Raw genomic sequence first — 16,325 nt, 5'->3', positions numbered from 1 at the left:
ATACAGGTATTTGAATTCGTTTGTTTTGTGACTGCTAATCAAATGTGATTCAGCAAGTTTATCTTCAAAATACTTTTTATTTACACCGTCTTTATCTTTGGTTGGTTCTTTAACATTTATCAACTTATGATCATCCAAATTTAAATCAGCAGTCATTGAATTGCTCCCATTTATTCTAAGGGTGGTGTTCAAATTGGTATTAACTAAAGTTGAAACAGTATTGATAACATTGGTATCTCGATCGTCAACATAGTTTTTATCAGCTTTGAGATTCAGCTCGGACACCCGAGCAGCAGCTGATGGATCTTTCGATAATTTCAGAAATTTAATTACATGACCACGCATGTCTAGATCACCACCCATTGCAGCAGGATTTAGACGGTTAAGAAAGTTATGATCAACGTAGTATTTATTAACAGCATCATTATCATCAGTTGGTTGTGCCATATCTTTTATCTGATGTTGATCCATATCAAGGTCACTATTTGAAACTTTTTGTTGGTATTTAGTATCACAAAAACCCAAATTGACAACATCATAGGTATTTTGAATATTAGCACCAAGATTGGTGATTTGTTTATTACCCATATCAAGGTTACCAGTCATTGCTCTAGAGCCAATAAGAAGTAAGTAACCAGTTAAATCAGGTGATGGTATTTTTTAACAGAATCATCAACGTACTTTTTATTCGCTGCTTGATCGTCATTATCAGGTTTCAAAACATTAATACCAAAAAATGTTTTCCGTCCGGTAATATGTTGTTCTGTTGATGTGACCATTATTTCGCTTTTAGCTCGTCCACCATAACCATCAAAGTTTTGCAAATCTGGTATATGAAGATGAATGTTTTCATAAGACTGATGATCAGTCATTAATCGAACATCATTGGAGCTACCAGCATTGTCTGGTGTATCTTGTAAATATATGCTGTTGGTATGAACACTGCCAGTATTGCTGTAAATTACCGCTTTATTATTGACGACTGTACCTGGTTGAGCTCCCTCAAACAATTGAATCTGACTCTTTGTGACAGCATCGTTAGGATTAGTGCCTTGTTTGACATTAACCATTTTTTTGTTTTCTAAGTTATAATCACCATTATCTGTTAGTATAAAACCAAAGCCTGGAGGTCCTTGAGGACCTTGTTGTCCTATTGATCCAGAACCTGATGCAGAAGTTGTTTCATCATTGAAAATTCCCATTATACTTATTGATTAGACTGTTCACTAACCTTCGGTCAGGTTCAGAAGTCTCTGAAGCTTTAATACCTTCGGGTATTTCAGGTTTAAACTAGTTTAAATTTCCGTAAAAGTTTCTTTTTACAACCTTCATAGGTCTGTCCACATAGAGAAAAGAATATGGTTTTTTGGTGGCTTCAATATATGCTCCCTTATCAACTCCCAATTCACGGGATATCAGACTCTGTTCATTATTGCTTGGGAAGTCGTAGACACAGAAATGTGAACAGTTCAACCTGATGTCCTTTGGCGTCTTGTAAAATGATTGACTAAGGTAAATAACAGAGCAGTTTTTATGCCGACCACTTATAAAATAATCGATTAATGGTTTTTGGTTTTTATCACAAATAAAGTCATCGAATATGACAATCTTTTGTGATTCATCATCCATTAAACTCTCAACTGGAACTATCTGATCATTGCTGTAAACTATCACATCATAACCAACACTATTTGATATATCATTTAGCTTTTGAATCATAACTTTATACTTTGCTTGTTCTAGATTTTTTGCATAAAGATGTATCTGATCATAGTATAATAATGGTCTCATAAGCATGTGATAAAGAAGATTAGTTTTCCCCGAACCAGTATTACCACAGATAAGCATCCGAAATGTATCATTTGGCATGAATCCATACAACCGTTTAAAATTGTTGTTTTCATTTTCATTGTCATAGTTTGGAATATCCATTATACTATTTGCTTACACAACATTAGACAATAGATAAGGGTTTATGATTGATTTGTATATAAAATTTGAAACATAAGTTGAGATAAGTTGAGATAAGTTTATGTAAGCAAATAGTATAATGGATATTCAACGATTGAAACAAATATCGGAAGGCAAGATTAAGGCTGGAATCTTAACTAAAGAGGTAGGAGACACGTTGAAGGAATATAAGCATAATAAACAAGATTTACAACTGGGTTTATCAGAAACGTTCAAACCAATAATTAAAGCTCAGGAAGAGACAAAACAAGCAATCGACGACAAACAGGATAAATTAATTGAGCAATTAGACAAAAACCATAAAGCAATCACATCAACGCTTGTATTACCGTATTCAGAACAAGTGAAAAGATAAGAACTGTCAGGACCAAGCGGTGAACAATCTCCACAAATGGTATCTAATATGAATAGAGGATTCACAGAAGAAGAATTGGGAACATTACAAAAATATAAATTACCCTTACCAGGTAATGTTTTGTTAGAAACCATTAAAGATCCAACAATTGTTAAAGAAGTAATAGATGAATCTGGTAATGTCAACAAAAAAATAGGACTGCGAAAGAGACAGTTGTCAACAACAAAAACAGCAAGAAAAAATAATAAAGATAAAATAGCCGAATATGATGAAGAGATTGCAACTATACAAAAATACAGACGGCGAATGGGTATTATTGAAGAAGGTCAAAAGACTCCTAAAACAGGATCCGGTTATAATCAACCAAAGCAGAATGCGTATAAGATAAATCAATATGGTCAGTATGGTGGTCTCATGATTGATATCCCCAAATTGATGGGACAATTACGTCTTATTGCATCAAAAGATGGACAAAAAGTGCTTGATAAGAAGGTTGATTTTGACACCATTGATCTCCTCACAAAGAGATTCAATTCGAAAAAGAAATACAGTGATATAGCCAAAATGGTTTTCAATGAATTAAACCAACTGAGTGACATTCCAATCCATAAAACCAGTAATAAGTTAAAAAAAATAGGATCAGGAGTTGTCTATTTCAATAATATAAATGACCTACTTGACAGAATGGAACTTCTCGGCGGATCCATTTTAGCTGGGAATAACTCCGTTAAAAATGAATTTTCACAGATTGCCCATAAATTGAATCAACTAGGTACGATTTCCAATAAACAACTCATTGAGCTGTTGAAGAATTATGTATTCTAATGATATAAATGCAAGAACGAGAAATAAAGATATCATCCGTTAATCGTCAAAAAATAGGTAGGAGTCAGCCTGAAGACTTTTCAATCAAGTTTAATCCACCAATTCATCTTGGCAGCGATATGAAACATGAACTAGCAGTTAATCGTGTGTCAATGACTTATTCATGGCATAATATCAATAATAAAAACAACCATAATAAAATCAAATACTCCAAAGATAGTGGAGCCAATTGGCAAACAATCACATTTGTTGATGGTATGTACAGTTATGATGATCTCAATAATTATATTACACAAGCCATTAAACAAAACGATGATCAACCAGCTAATGGTGTAGCTGTCAAACTGTATTTTGTTTTATCAAGTTATCGTGTCGTTGTCGAACTTGGAAACAAATGGAGATTAGATATATCCAATTCAAAATTCAGTGATCTGATCGGTTTCGAGCCTAAAATAATAACACAGACTGAATATAGCAGCAAACTTCCAAATATAACCAATAGTATTCATGTCATAAACATAAATTGTGATCTTATAACTGACAGTATTAGTGATGGAGTATGAACAAATACACTGATAATGATCCCAACAGATAATTTAAGAAGATCATACCCATTTACTTTTGAACCGAAAAGAGCTTTATTCAGTCCAGTGTCAAAAAATATCATATCCGAGATGAGAATAACGGTAACGGATGCATTAAACAGACCCATTGATTTAAATAATATAGATTGGTTTATGAGTTTAATTCTACGTTCAAGTTTTGTGTAATGAAATTGTATAATGAGACAAAGTGAATTCAAAAGAAGATTTGACCCAGAAATGGGTCGTTATGTTAGAGAGAATATTTACGATGAATCAATTGTTGGTGGGAATATATTTACATCAATTACATCAAAATTATTCGGAAAAACAACCAAAGAATTAGCTAAAAAAGGAGTTAAAACAGCAGCTACAAAGGCTGTTACAAAAACTGGAGAGCATATTGGGAATAAAGCCGGAGATAAGATAGTTCAGTTATTGAGTAAAAAACGACCCTCAATTTTGTCACCTACTAGTGTGTCCACTCAGCCAAAGGTGACAAAAAAACTTTCTGATATGGAAATAGCAGATCGAGTGAATCAGATAATATCTGGTGGGAAAATCAGAAGGAGGAAAATTGTGTAATATAATAGTATAATGAAATCATTCAGGAATCCAAAATATTTAGAACGTTATGAAGATGTCTTTTTCGAACTTGAAACACCACTGAATACTACCGCTCTAGCTAACGATGCATCTCAGAAGAAGACTGGATACAGGTTTGTGGTTGACAACACAGGTGAGGTAACACCTTTCGACTGGTATAATGCCAGAATCTCAATGACCTTCAAAGTACAAACAATGGCTAACGCTAATATTGCGGCTGAGGATCATAATGGGATTGTTAATGGATCCCATTCATTCATCAACAACTTCGATGTTAAACTAAATGGTCGGAAAGTTTATGACTGTAACGATGCAAATCAAGCTGTTAATATCAAAAATTTGTTAGAATACAGTCAAGAATACGCCCAATCAACTGCAACAAATGAATTATTTTATTTGGATACAAACCGACACCCTGAAGAAAGACCTGCTCAGGCAAATTACAATAAAGGGTTTGCTGCAAGAAAAGCGACCCTCGGTCTTTCAGCTGAGGTTCCCACGGAAATATCACTGAACCATTTTTCATTTTTTGAGGCACAACGAGATGAACTTCTTCCTTCAACAAGATTGGAAATAAATCTACAAATTGAATCAGATAATAATCTTATTTGGCAAGCTGGGGCTGCGTGCCATGTTATGATAATGAGGATGCAACTAGTTGTGCCAAGAATAACTTTCAATTCAGAAGGACAGTTATTATACATTGATCAGTTTATGAAACCACATAAGTGGGCCTATCTCGAGTGTTTTTATTGTAGATATGTTAAAAGGGTTAATTACTACATTAGTTTCGTAATGGATATCTCTGTAATGCGTGTATTCAGATAAGACCTTCAGATGTCGTGCGTGTCAAAGATCATTCATTCCTGTGTTATCCTTTGTGAAAGCAAGAGCAATATCTTTCGTCCGCTCACATCCAATTTCCTCAGCCTTTTTGTCAATTCGTCGTCATGGCCAGTCACTTAGATAAAGATGACTACATCTATGATGTTGACAATTTGACGGAACTCATGGCCTCCATGGGCACCGAACTCCCTGAATCAACCGGTGCCCGTCCTAAGAAAGCAAAATCCAAGACAACCTCCACCAGATCAGTGGGAAAATCAGAGGCACGAAACTCCAAGAAAGATCCTCCACCAGCCTCCTCCCCAGAAACTCTATTGGAAATCGAGAAACTCAAGAACGACAACCTAAAGCTTGAGCTAGAAATAACGAGGGCCCAACTGGAGATGGCTAAACTAAAAGGTGCGACTCCAGAGTCTCCACAGACGCCTAAGGTTGTCGAACAGCCACTTTCCCTGCAGGCCGCACTGACCACTTCCACCGCTCCGTTCCGAGTGATCCCCACGCTGGAGCAACTGCGGGAAAAGATGAAACCCGGATCTACCCTACCCAATAACTACGTCTTCTCATCAAACGGTACTATACTTTATGATTCATTAGAGCTCCCGGATTTCGTTAATGGGTTTTTAGAATTCCAAAAGCAACAATCTGATCTAAGTAAACCAGCCTTGATGACACATCTTCAACTTCTAATGGAGCGTGCATCTACTTACACTTGGTCGAGTGTGCGTAGCTTTCATTTAGCGATCGCTACCGCAATAGAACAGAATAGGCTCTCCTGGTCGAACTCTGACGCTATTCGTGAAAAATCGCAAACATTCTTCACTCACCAGGATCTGCGCACCGCTTCGCAGGCACGCCCGTCGGGCACTCCGCGACAGCAGAGTCAAGCGGGTCCCCAAACACCGTTTCAGCGATCCTTGAACCGCTCTGACCGCGCACAGAAGGAAAGCTATTGCCGGGACTGGAACTATACTGCGAAATGTAGTTGTTCCGCTACGGCTACAACATATGCCACCAACCACCGATGTCGTGTATGCGACTCGGTGGAACATCCTATGCTGCATTGTGCAAAACGCAAATTTCCCATCCCCACAGTCACGACAATTAGCTCTGTGGATTCCAGTCGAGACTGACATATCTCGCAAGTTGGTCTCGCTGACTTAGTGAGATCAACTTTGCGTTACAATTTTCAAGAACAGACTCAAGCATTAACAACAGCCTTTCACATTGAACGTTGGCACTATTATCTGAGCAATTCTCCCGATGCTGTTGTGACACAGTTTTTGCAATTTGGTTGGCCCATCAATTACACTTCGAGTCAGCTTCCGCGCTCAACTATTTATAATCACCCGTCCGCGCTTCGCAATCTGCAGCTGCTTCGCAATTACGTTCAACAAGAACTTCAATATCATGCTATAATTGGCCCGTTCAAATTCAACCCTTTTAGTGTCGATTGTGTTGTATCTCCTTTACAATGTGTTCCAAAACGCGACTCCAGCATCCCACGCGTGGTCCATGATCTCAGTTTTCCACCCGGACAGTCAGTTAATGACGGCATTATGCCCGATGAATACCTCAACGAACCTTTCAAATTGCGTTTGCCCGGGATAGACAGACTTACCGAGTTTATTAATCTCAAGGGTCCTGGTTGCCTTCTTTTTTAAAAAGGACCTCAAACGAGCCTACCGACAAATTCCTGTGGACCCGCACGATTATCATCTTCTCGGTTTCACAGTGGATGGTCAGTTTTATTTTCACACTGTCATGCCTTTCGGCTTACGCTCAGCTACTTTAGCCTGCCAACGAACAACGAAAGCCGTCGCGCATATTCTTAACCAAGAAGGCATTCTCGTAGACGTTTACATTGATGATTTCTACGGCGCCGAAACCGCCGAACTTGCCACTCAATCGTTTGATCGCATGACTCATTTATTTTCCTAGCTCGGATTGCAATCATCGCCTGCTAAAGATACTCCCCCCACGCACACAATGACCTGTTTAGGAATATCTGTGAACACGCTAACAATGACATTGACAGTTTCCGAGTTCCGCTTGCACGAACTCCAAAACCTTCTTTCTTCATGGTTGGATAAGACCCATTTCTCTAAGCGCGAATTGCAACAACTTCTGGGTAAACTGGCGTTCGTTACGGCTTGCGTTCGTCCGGGTCGTGCCTTCAGTTGTCGTTTAATCAACGCCTTACGTGCGTGTTTTGCCAGTCCCCGACATCAGTTATTTCCTGTCAGCGATGTTATGCGTGAGGATCTTATCTGGTGGAAATTTTTTCTTCATCACTACAATGGTGTCTCAGTGATCCCGACCGCCATCATCGTGTCCGATCCCGAATTGTTCGCGTGTGATGCTTGTCTTGACGCTTGTGGTGCGGTGTGTTTTGGGGAATTCTTCCATGCCACGTTTCCTCCTTTCATTGTTAGTCAACATTTGAACATTAACCAGCTCGAATTGCTTACCATCCTCGTTTGCCTCAAACTTTGGCAGGATCGCTTGCGTGGTTCACATGTTGTGATTCTCACCGACAATCAGGTCAGCGTGTACGCATTGAACAATCAACGTTCCTCGAACATTTTCATGCAATGCTGTCTCCGTGAACTTTGGTTGTTGCTCTCCCTTAACAACATCCGTTTATCTGCGCGTCATATTAGCGGAAAGTCCAATGTCTTAGCGGACGCGTTGAGTCGTTTTCATTTGGATTCCTCATACTCAGACTACGTGCAGCATGCTGTAGCTACCTTAAACCTTACCCAAGTGTTCGCTAGTGATTCTATGTTCGCTTTTACCGTCTATTAAGTAGCTATGTCCTATTGCTTTCCACGAATTCATTTTTGATTTTTTTTTCTTTTCTTTTGTTACAATTTCATTTCGCAGATCACTCCGACGCTTTGCAGCAGTACTTAGGAACTGTCCAAGTCCACGCTTTTTGCGATTCCACAAAGCGCTCGATGAGATGCTATCTGAGAACATATTTATTGTTTTGCTCTTATTTTCATTTTTCGCCTTTTCCAGTTTCAAAATACGTCTATTTGCTCTATCTAGCTTTTTTGTCACGTTCTTTTAAGTCATATCGTTCGGTCGTTAATTATTTGAGTATTATTTCACATATTAACCGCTCGTGCGGTGCTAGTTTTGCATTTCTTCATGATTATGACGTTTACCTCGCCAAACGAGCGGTGCGTCGGATACTGGGTGATCGTGTCGCCCCAAAAGCACCGATCACTGTTGAGATCCTCTTACAATTGTTTCGTCTTTTTGATTTAGGTAATCATTTGCACGTCTGCATGCGTGCTTTATTTTTGGTCGCTTTCTTTTCCTTTTTACGTATCTCTAATTTAGTACCGTACAAGTTGTCCGACATTGGCGATCCCCAGGCCTGTTTTTTAAAGGTATCTAGCGTGACTTTCATCCCCCAAGGGGCTTTATTGCGTATCACGCGCACTAAGACACTTCAGTTTCGGGAACGCGTTTTAGAAATCCCCTTGCCACTTATTCCTGGCTCGCCCCTTTGCCCTGTCACCGCACTTAGGCAATATTTAGCGAGCGTCCCGTTGTCGCCTTCTTCACCTTTATTTGTTTGTCAATCTCGGGGATCTTACAGGCCTATATTGGCTCACCAGTATAACGCTTTTATTAAGAAGTCGCTCTCAGCTATTGGGTTTAATCCCGCACAGTATTCCTCGCACAGTTTTCGTCGCGGGGGCGCTACATTTGCTTTTTGTAATCGAGCGCCTGCAGCTTTCATTAAATCACAGGGCGATTGGAAGAGTGACGCGTATTTAGTTTATCTCACTCTTTCCAACGCAAATAAGTTTAAAATACTCCATTCTATCACAACCAGACTCTCTCCCACATCGTAATTTTCGTTTCTCAATTTTTTCCCTTACCTCCATCCGTTTATTTTATTATTATTATTATCATTTTTTCTTCGTTTCTTTCCTTATTCTCTTTCCCCTTTGGGTTTGGGGGTTTAGGGTGTTGTCTCTTCAGTAGTATCACATTTGAATAAACATCCGTTTACCCCATCTGCTGAGTCTGTTTGTGGTAGTAATTGAGTGTTTTTATTGTAGATATGTTAAAAGGGTTAATTACTACATTAGTTTCCGTAATGGATATCTCTGTAATGCGTGTATTCAGATAAGACCTTTAGATGTCGTGCGTGTCAAAGATCATTCATTCCTGTGTTATCCTTTGTGAAAGCAAGAGCAACCCACCCACCTCACCCGGGTTTAGGGTGTTGTCTCTTCAGTAGTATCACATTTGAATAAACATCCGTTTACCCCATCTGCTGAGTCTGTTTGTTGTAGTAATTCGTGAAAACATCGAACGATCAAACAGTACTAGACTACGATCTGGCACATTTACAATATCAACTGGCATCGAACGACCAAGACATGTGTTTGTGTTCATCATCAATGATGCCAATATTGGTGCACAAACGACTAATCCTTTCTTGTACAACACATTCAATGTTGCTAATAATCGAGCACTATCATCTGCTCATCTGGTTGTTGCAAATGGTAATGAATATCCTGATGTGCACTACAACCCATCAACTGATATGACACGTGTTTACCGAGATGTACTGAAGTATGTTCATCCAAACAATGAATATGGACAAGGTACACTTTTGAATACATCTAATTTCAAATCATTATTCGGGTTTTTATACTTTGATCTAACAAAACAAAAGACAGATATTAGAGATGGAACAACGAAATTGGTATTTCATTATGAACTATCAGGTGCCACAAACGCAAACTACTCAATTTATGCCCACCACTTTATACGAACAAGATGCTGAACTTGTGCAGAAAGATGGGAAACTGCTTTTCCGTTGAAAAGCAAGTTGAACCTTGGATAATCAATATTATCCTACGGGAAATTACTATTTCGCTAAAAAATTATCTACACATATCATATACAAGATATGACAAGCTATCATTCACATGGTGTAAAATTTTCTCAAGGACAAAAAAAAAAATTAGCAAAAGCATTGAGAAATAATTCAGCAATAACAATCAGATTATCACATGATGAACTAAACGGACCTGACCAACTTATGTTAACCAAAACCCAAATAAATAGATTACGAAAGTCAATGGAAAATGGTACTTGTTCTGATATCAAAATATCAAAAACACAGATACGAAAAGCAGTCAAAATGGGAGGGAGCCTATGGTCATCATTATTCAGTCTTGGTGCGAGGGCACTTCCAGCTGTAACAAGTCTAGCTTCAAAAGCTGCTGGTCCACTGGCTACTGGAGCATTATCTGGTCTTGCAAGTCTTGGTGTTGATAAGATATTCGGAAAAGGCTTGAAAAAGCCTTTATCACAAGCTTTGCTTGTCGGAAAAGGACAGGTTGGTGGGCTCTTAATTCCACAAAATAAAGTCGATCAATTGATAAAGTACAAAGATTGGTTGACAAATGAACAAAAAAAACAGATAGTCAATGCAATTCATACTGGAGGACAGATTGTTATCAAACCGACAAAGAGTCAATCAGGTGGTTTCTTAGGTACATTGTTGGCTTCAATTGGCGTTCCTTTATTATTGAATGCATTAACAGGCAGAGGGTTGCAAGTGGACAGAGAGAGATTGAGACGGTCTGTACCAGTTTATGTTCCAAAAAATACCAATGGTGGTTTGGTTCTTCCGGCTGATTATAGACCTCCTCCATTTTATGGTACTTGGAAACAACCCATTGGTATAGGAGTAAAAAAAAAACCTCCAAAAAAGGAAAAGGGTTAATACTGGGAAAAAACAGTCCTTTCAAAAACATTCCACTAATCGGGGACATATTGTAGAATTTATTAATACTCCGCTTAGCAATTTTGATCTTAATAATTGGGTTAAACAGCTTGGTATCAAATATTTCAGAGGAGTTTTCAGCAAAGATAAATTACCCATGTCCATCAGAAACAATGAAGTGGGGATCATAAATCTTGATGATTATATCGGATCAGGCACACATTGGGTTGCATATCGAAATGGAAACAAATATGCTGAATATTTTGACAGCTTCAGATTACCTATGCCAAAAGAAGTGGGAAAATATCTTGCAACAAGTGGTAAACCTTTGATATATTCATCAGATGAAATTCAAGATAGAGATTCTGTACTATGTGGATACTGGTGCCTGTATTATTTAATTGAACGTCAAAAAGGTAAATCAATTCCAGAAACAATTCATAATACCAATTTACATTTGAATACTACTGATAGTGATAATCATGAATTCATAATAAGTTATTTCAAAAATATTGTGTAATATATATGTATACATGGTAAAATCGTATTGTGTTAAACAGAAAAAACAAACTGAATGTGTTGAACCTTCTGGTTATGTCCGAACAAAAAATAATCGATTAATGTTCTTTTGTACTTGTGCAGAATGCGGGATAAAAAAAAACCAAATTCGTTAAACAAAATCAGGGAAACGGAACAGCCCGTCCAAAGGGGCGGGCATAATGGATACTTTAGCATCAACTGGTACTGATATGTTGATTCAACATGGTATCCCATGGTTGGGTAAAAAGGCTGTAGAAATGGGTAGATATTATGGATCTGAAGCATTGAGAAATCCCAAGCTACAAAAGAAGGCTCTTGATTATGCTTTAGAAAAAGCTACTCCTTTTATAAAGAAGACAGGTTCTGAAATGCTTGATCAATTATCTACTAAAGTACGTCCTTATAAAAAATATGTCACTGACAGAAAGGATCTCGATGGGAGTGGTTTCGATCTTCAAAAACAACTATCCAAACTTGGAGAATTACATATGAGAACTCCTAAGGGGAAAAAATACAATTATTGTGGACCTGGCACAAAATTAGAAGAAAGATTAGAATCAAATGATCCCAATTATCGAGAACCAATAAATAAACTAGATGCTATTTGCCAACAACATGATATAGATTATAGTAATGCTAGATCATTATCCGATAAACACGCAGCTGATGATATTATGCTACAAAGAATATCTGAAATACCTTATCGTGAAAGACCTTGGGGTACAAGCTTAGCTCAAGCTGCAATAGCCACAAAGAAAAAGCTTGGACTTGGAGCTTCAAAAAACTCCAAAAGCCGTCGAGTAAAAACTGGCAAGAAACGTTAGCTGATGAGCTGCATAAACCCATAAAGCGCAACTTTACTCGACGGCGTGTTTTTGTTAATCATGTTGATGAAATATGGGCTGCTGATCTTGTTGAAATGCAACAGTTGAGTAAATGGAACAAAGGTTATAAGTATCTTCTCATGGTTATAGATATCTTCAGTAAATACGGCTGGATTGTTCCGTTAAAAGATAAGAAAGGTGAAACTGTAACCAAAGCATTCCAACAGATTTTCAAAGAAGGGGATAAACCAGAGTATCTATGGATTGACAAAGGCTCAGAGTTCTACAACAAACATATGAAAGACTTACTCCATAAACACAACATAAAACTCTATTCAACAGAAAATGAAGAAAAATCATCAGTGGTGGAAAGATGGAATAGAACAATCAAAACCAAGATGTGGAAGCAGTCCACTGCCCAAGGCAATACAATGTACCTGGATATATTACCCATGTTGTTGAAACAGTATAATATGTCTAAACACAGTTCAATCAAAATGACACCAACTGAAGCCAGAAAAAAGATAAATAAAGGAACTGTTTACTTCAACCTATATGGTGATATGAGGCAACCAAAATTACCTAAGTTTAAAGTAGGTGACAAGGTCAGGATATCAAAGTATAAAAGAAAGGTATTTGATAAAGGTTATACACCAAATTGCACCGAAGAAGTGTTCGTTATCGATAAAATCCAATACACTACTCCAATCACATACAAACTGAAAGATCTCAATAATGAAGAGATACAAGGCAGCTTTTATGAAGCTGAATTGTTGAAAGCAAAACAAGAGGTATTTAGAATAGACAAAGTCATCCGGAAAGATCACAAGAAAAAACAAGCTTTAGTGAAATGGAAAGGATATAGTGATGACTTTAATTCTTGGATACCGTTGAAGTCTTTAATGGTTTAAACAGAAATTAATATATCATATATCATATATGGATAATATAGATTGGAAAAAAAACTGTTCAATGAACTGGCATATTCACATAATGACGCACACTCCTGGAACTGTATCATTGAAGATTTTGATGAATTAAATGCTCTTGTTGACTTCCCATCAAATAAAAAAAAATTTTATGATCCTTATTGGAAAAATAAATTATTATACATTATTAAAAAAAGTAACTACCTTGACTATAAGAAAATTTACGAAAAAATAACAGCAACTAAAAGTTGCGTTTACGATGATGAAATTGATGATTATTCTGAAGATCTTATGTTTTCTAAAAAAAAATGCTTTTCAGATGAGTCTTCTGATTCTTCTGACTCTACTGACTCTTCTGACTCTTCTGATGATTCAAATGATGAAATAGATAAAATGTCAGAAAAGTCTTCTAAGTTTTTTTTATCAGAGTTAGATAAAGGTATAAATAAACTTCAAGGATTTCGTGATAGATGCTCAAACAAGCCTTCTGATCCTTCTTTATTGAAACTAATAAAAGATATAAATAAGCTGAAGAAAAAACGTAATAGAGTGTTAAAAAAACTAAACTAATAAACATTAATTTCTAAACATTTTTTTCTATGATAATTTTTATATTGATTTTTCATTGTTTGACCACTTTCACAGGTATGTGTTCTTTTGGCCCATTTTTCTTCATCGGTTAATAATCTCATTCTTTTTTCTCCTGTTCTTGATGATTTGATATAATCATCCGGCATATCTTCTTTTTTCACATATTCAAATTTGTAAGAAATACCATTCTTTTTGGAAATTCCAGTTTTGCAGTGGTTAATACCTTCGCAAACCATTTTTACTATCCCTGCATTAATACCAAGATATTGTTGAATAGCATACATACTATTAAGGTATGTCACCTCATTATTACTACAATTGATGGCTTTTACAAATTTTTTATTGGTATGATTATTTGCCACAAACGAATAATCACGTTTTTTATCAGAAATTTCTATCATATTTTATAATAGTGACATTTCTTTAAACCATGTAGCTGGAAACCTTATAAAAAAATGAAATCTACATTATTATTATACATGTTAACTGAAATTAGTGATTGTTACATCGAAATATTATACAAATTTTATAAATATAATCGCCAATTTCATTCAGAATTATTTGATGATATGTTGAGATATTATGATTATCAAAATGATGGAACTCTTCTCGAATATATAACTGAAGATCGTTTGAAACATTTGAAAGAAAAATTCATAAGTGGAGAAAATGGCTTTTTCTCAACATTGATTAAAATATGTGACTGTTTACAACCTTTGAAAAATCGAAAAATTGAATTATTAATTGAATACGTTATTGTTTCTTTGAAAAATTAATCCAGCATATACTGGTGATTCAATCTCCTGCTTCTTTTATTCCGTAGTGACCATATGCATAACTATTTATGCCATCATTGTGAATGTATCTTTTGTCATCAAAACATGATAATGAAACTTTGTTTAGTGAAAAACTCTTGAGGATATGCAAATCACTTCTAATCGTTTTCATGTTATGATACATTTGCTCGTTGTTGAATAATATATTTTTGTAATCCTCATGTTTGATGACTTTTTTAATCACATTTTTCGCAATACCTTTTGCAGTTTTATTGTTGGTACCATCATCTTTGGTGTATGAATACATTTTACTACGTAAACCAATGAATTCAGTTATTGGTTTGCCAGCCGCTTCATCTTTAAACTTACCTATTACCTTTTTATTATTAGCATCATAAAACGGACTATCCGCTGGATAACCACTGTTATCAAATTTATCTTTATCATTCCAAAAATCTTTGTAAGCATCTTCTGTTTTTATTTCATATGTTAGTGAAGCTGTATCAGTAAATAGTAATTTAGATTGATTACCGTATTTATTCTTAATATAATTATAATGAAAATCATATATCAGTGTCTTACTTATATCTAGAATACACATCCCAACATATGCTGGTCTATTTAGGGTTAATGTCTTTTTGATCTTATGAATAACCACAAGATTCTCATCGAAAATTTTACTGGACACAAAGGTTGGTTTTGATGTTAATCGAACAAATTTATTTTCATCAGTGACTAACCTCACATCAACTCTTTTTCTAAGGTTTTCCATTGTTTTTCCAAATACACTATTATTCATCAGTTTAAAGAAATCTTTTTCAAAACTATTTTTGGCATTAGTTCTTTTAAGAGTGTTGAAATCTATGTATTGTTTCAACCATGGAGATTGATCAAATTCAAGTACTCTATGAACCTTGGTTATTTTCAAACCTAGATCAAGATATAAATCCAAATTTCTATAATGTAATACATAGTTCCGTTTTTCAGACAACGTTGGAATTAATTTATGAACTTGACCAATTGAAATATTAAACTTTTCTTTTATCAACCTGCAACAATTCGACAACATATCCTCTCTTACACAAACTCGTTCTGGTGCTAATGGAAAATCATTATGAAGATCATGTAGTGAGGTAGGATAATCTAAATCAACTTCAAATATTAATCCCTTTTTTGATGAGGAATCATACTTAGCTAAGTCAAGTTCATCGATTTTATTTTGCGACATCCATTTAAAACCACCTGTTGGAAGATATTGTGACATAGCCCAACCATATAAATTATTTGCATCAAGATACATGATATAAGAAGATGGTTCTTTTTCATCATACTCTTTCATGTAAGGATTATTTGCTTTTCCATATCGATCAGCAATGTAACTGGTACCACCTCTTAGACCTTTTTCAATAAATTGGAACATATCAATATCAGTCATAAGTTCTAATTTGATACCAGTCATTTTTAACATAGCATCCCAACTCAAACCTGGACTTGTGAAATAATGACATGGATCTAACTTATAATATTCCAAACACGTTTTCCTAAAATATTCAAAAACATCCGCTAATAAAAGTATATCACTATTCAGATAAAGATCATGATACACTCCCATATTTTTTATTTTAAAGGTTTTCCAAACTTTTTTCGCATGGTCATATTGCTCATCAGATATATGCTCATCATTTAATTGACTATAAAACTCTTCTTTTGATGGTAA

General features: G+C 36.0%; 2 protein-coding genes across 10 annotated transcripts in view; one reads left to right on the top strand and one right to left on the bottom strand.

Annotated features, from left to right (window-relative positions):
* Window positions 1-16,325, bottom strand: part of LOC146481049 (uncharacterized) — a 418,045-nt gene that overhangs the window by 188,041 nt on the left and 213,679 nt on the right. The window lies entirely within an intron of this gene.
* On the top strand, window positions 5,213-6,320 carry LOC146481056 (uncharacterized). The gene has a single exon (XM_085108750.1). It carries the CDS (start codon window positions 5,289-5,291, stop codon window positions 6,315-6,317), a length of 1,029 nt encoding a protein of 342 aa, XP_084964876.1. The 5' UTR covers window positions 5,213-5,288; the 3' UTR covers window positions 6,318-6,320.

Source organism: Pavona decussata, unplaced genomic scaffold (assembly GCF_977016875.1).
Source record: "Pavona decussata unplaced genomic scaffold, jaPavDecu1.1 SCAFFOLD_51, whole genome shotgun sequence".
Taxonomy (NCBI): domain Eukaryota; kingdom Metazoa; phylum Cnidaria; class Anthozoa; order Scleractinia; family Agariciidae; genus Pavona; species Pavona decussata.
The sequence above is the reverse complement of the archived record's forward strand: the minus strand, read 5'-3'. Positions and strand labels throughout refer to the sequence as shown.

Excerpts from the sequence above, each read along its gene's own strand:
- LOC146481056 (XM_085108750.1), top strand. The coding sequence starts at position 5,289 with ATGGCCAGTCACTTAGATAAAGATGACTACATCTATGATGTTGACAAT.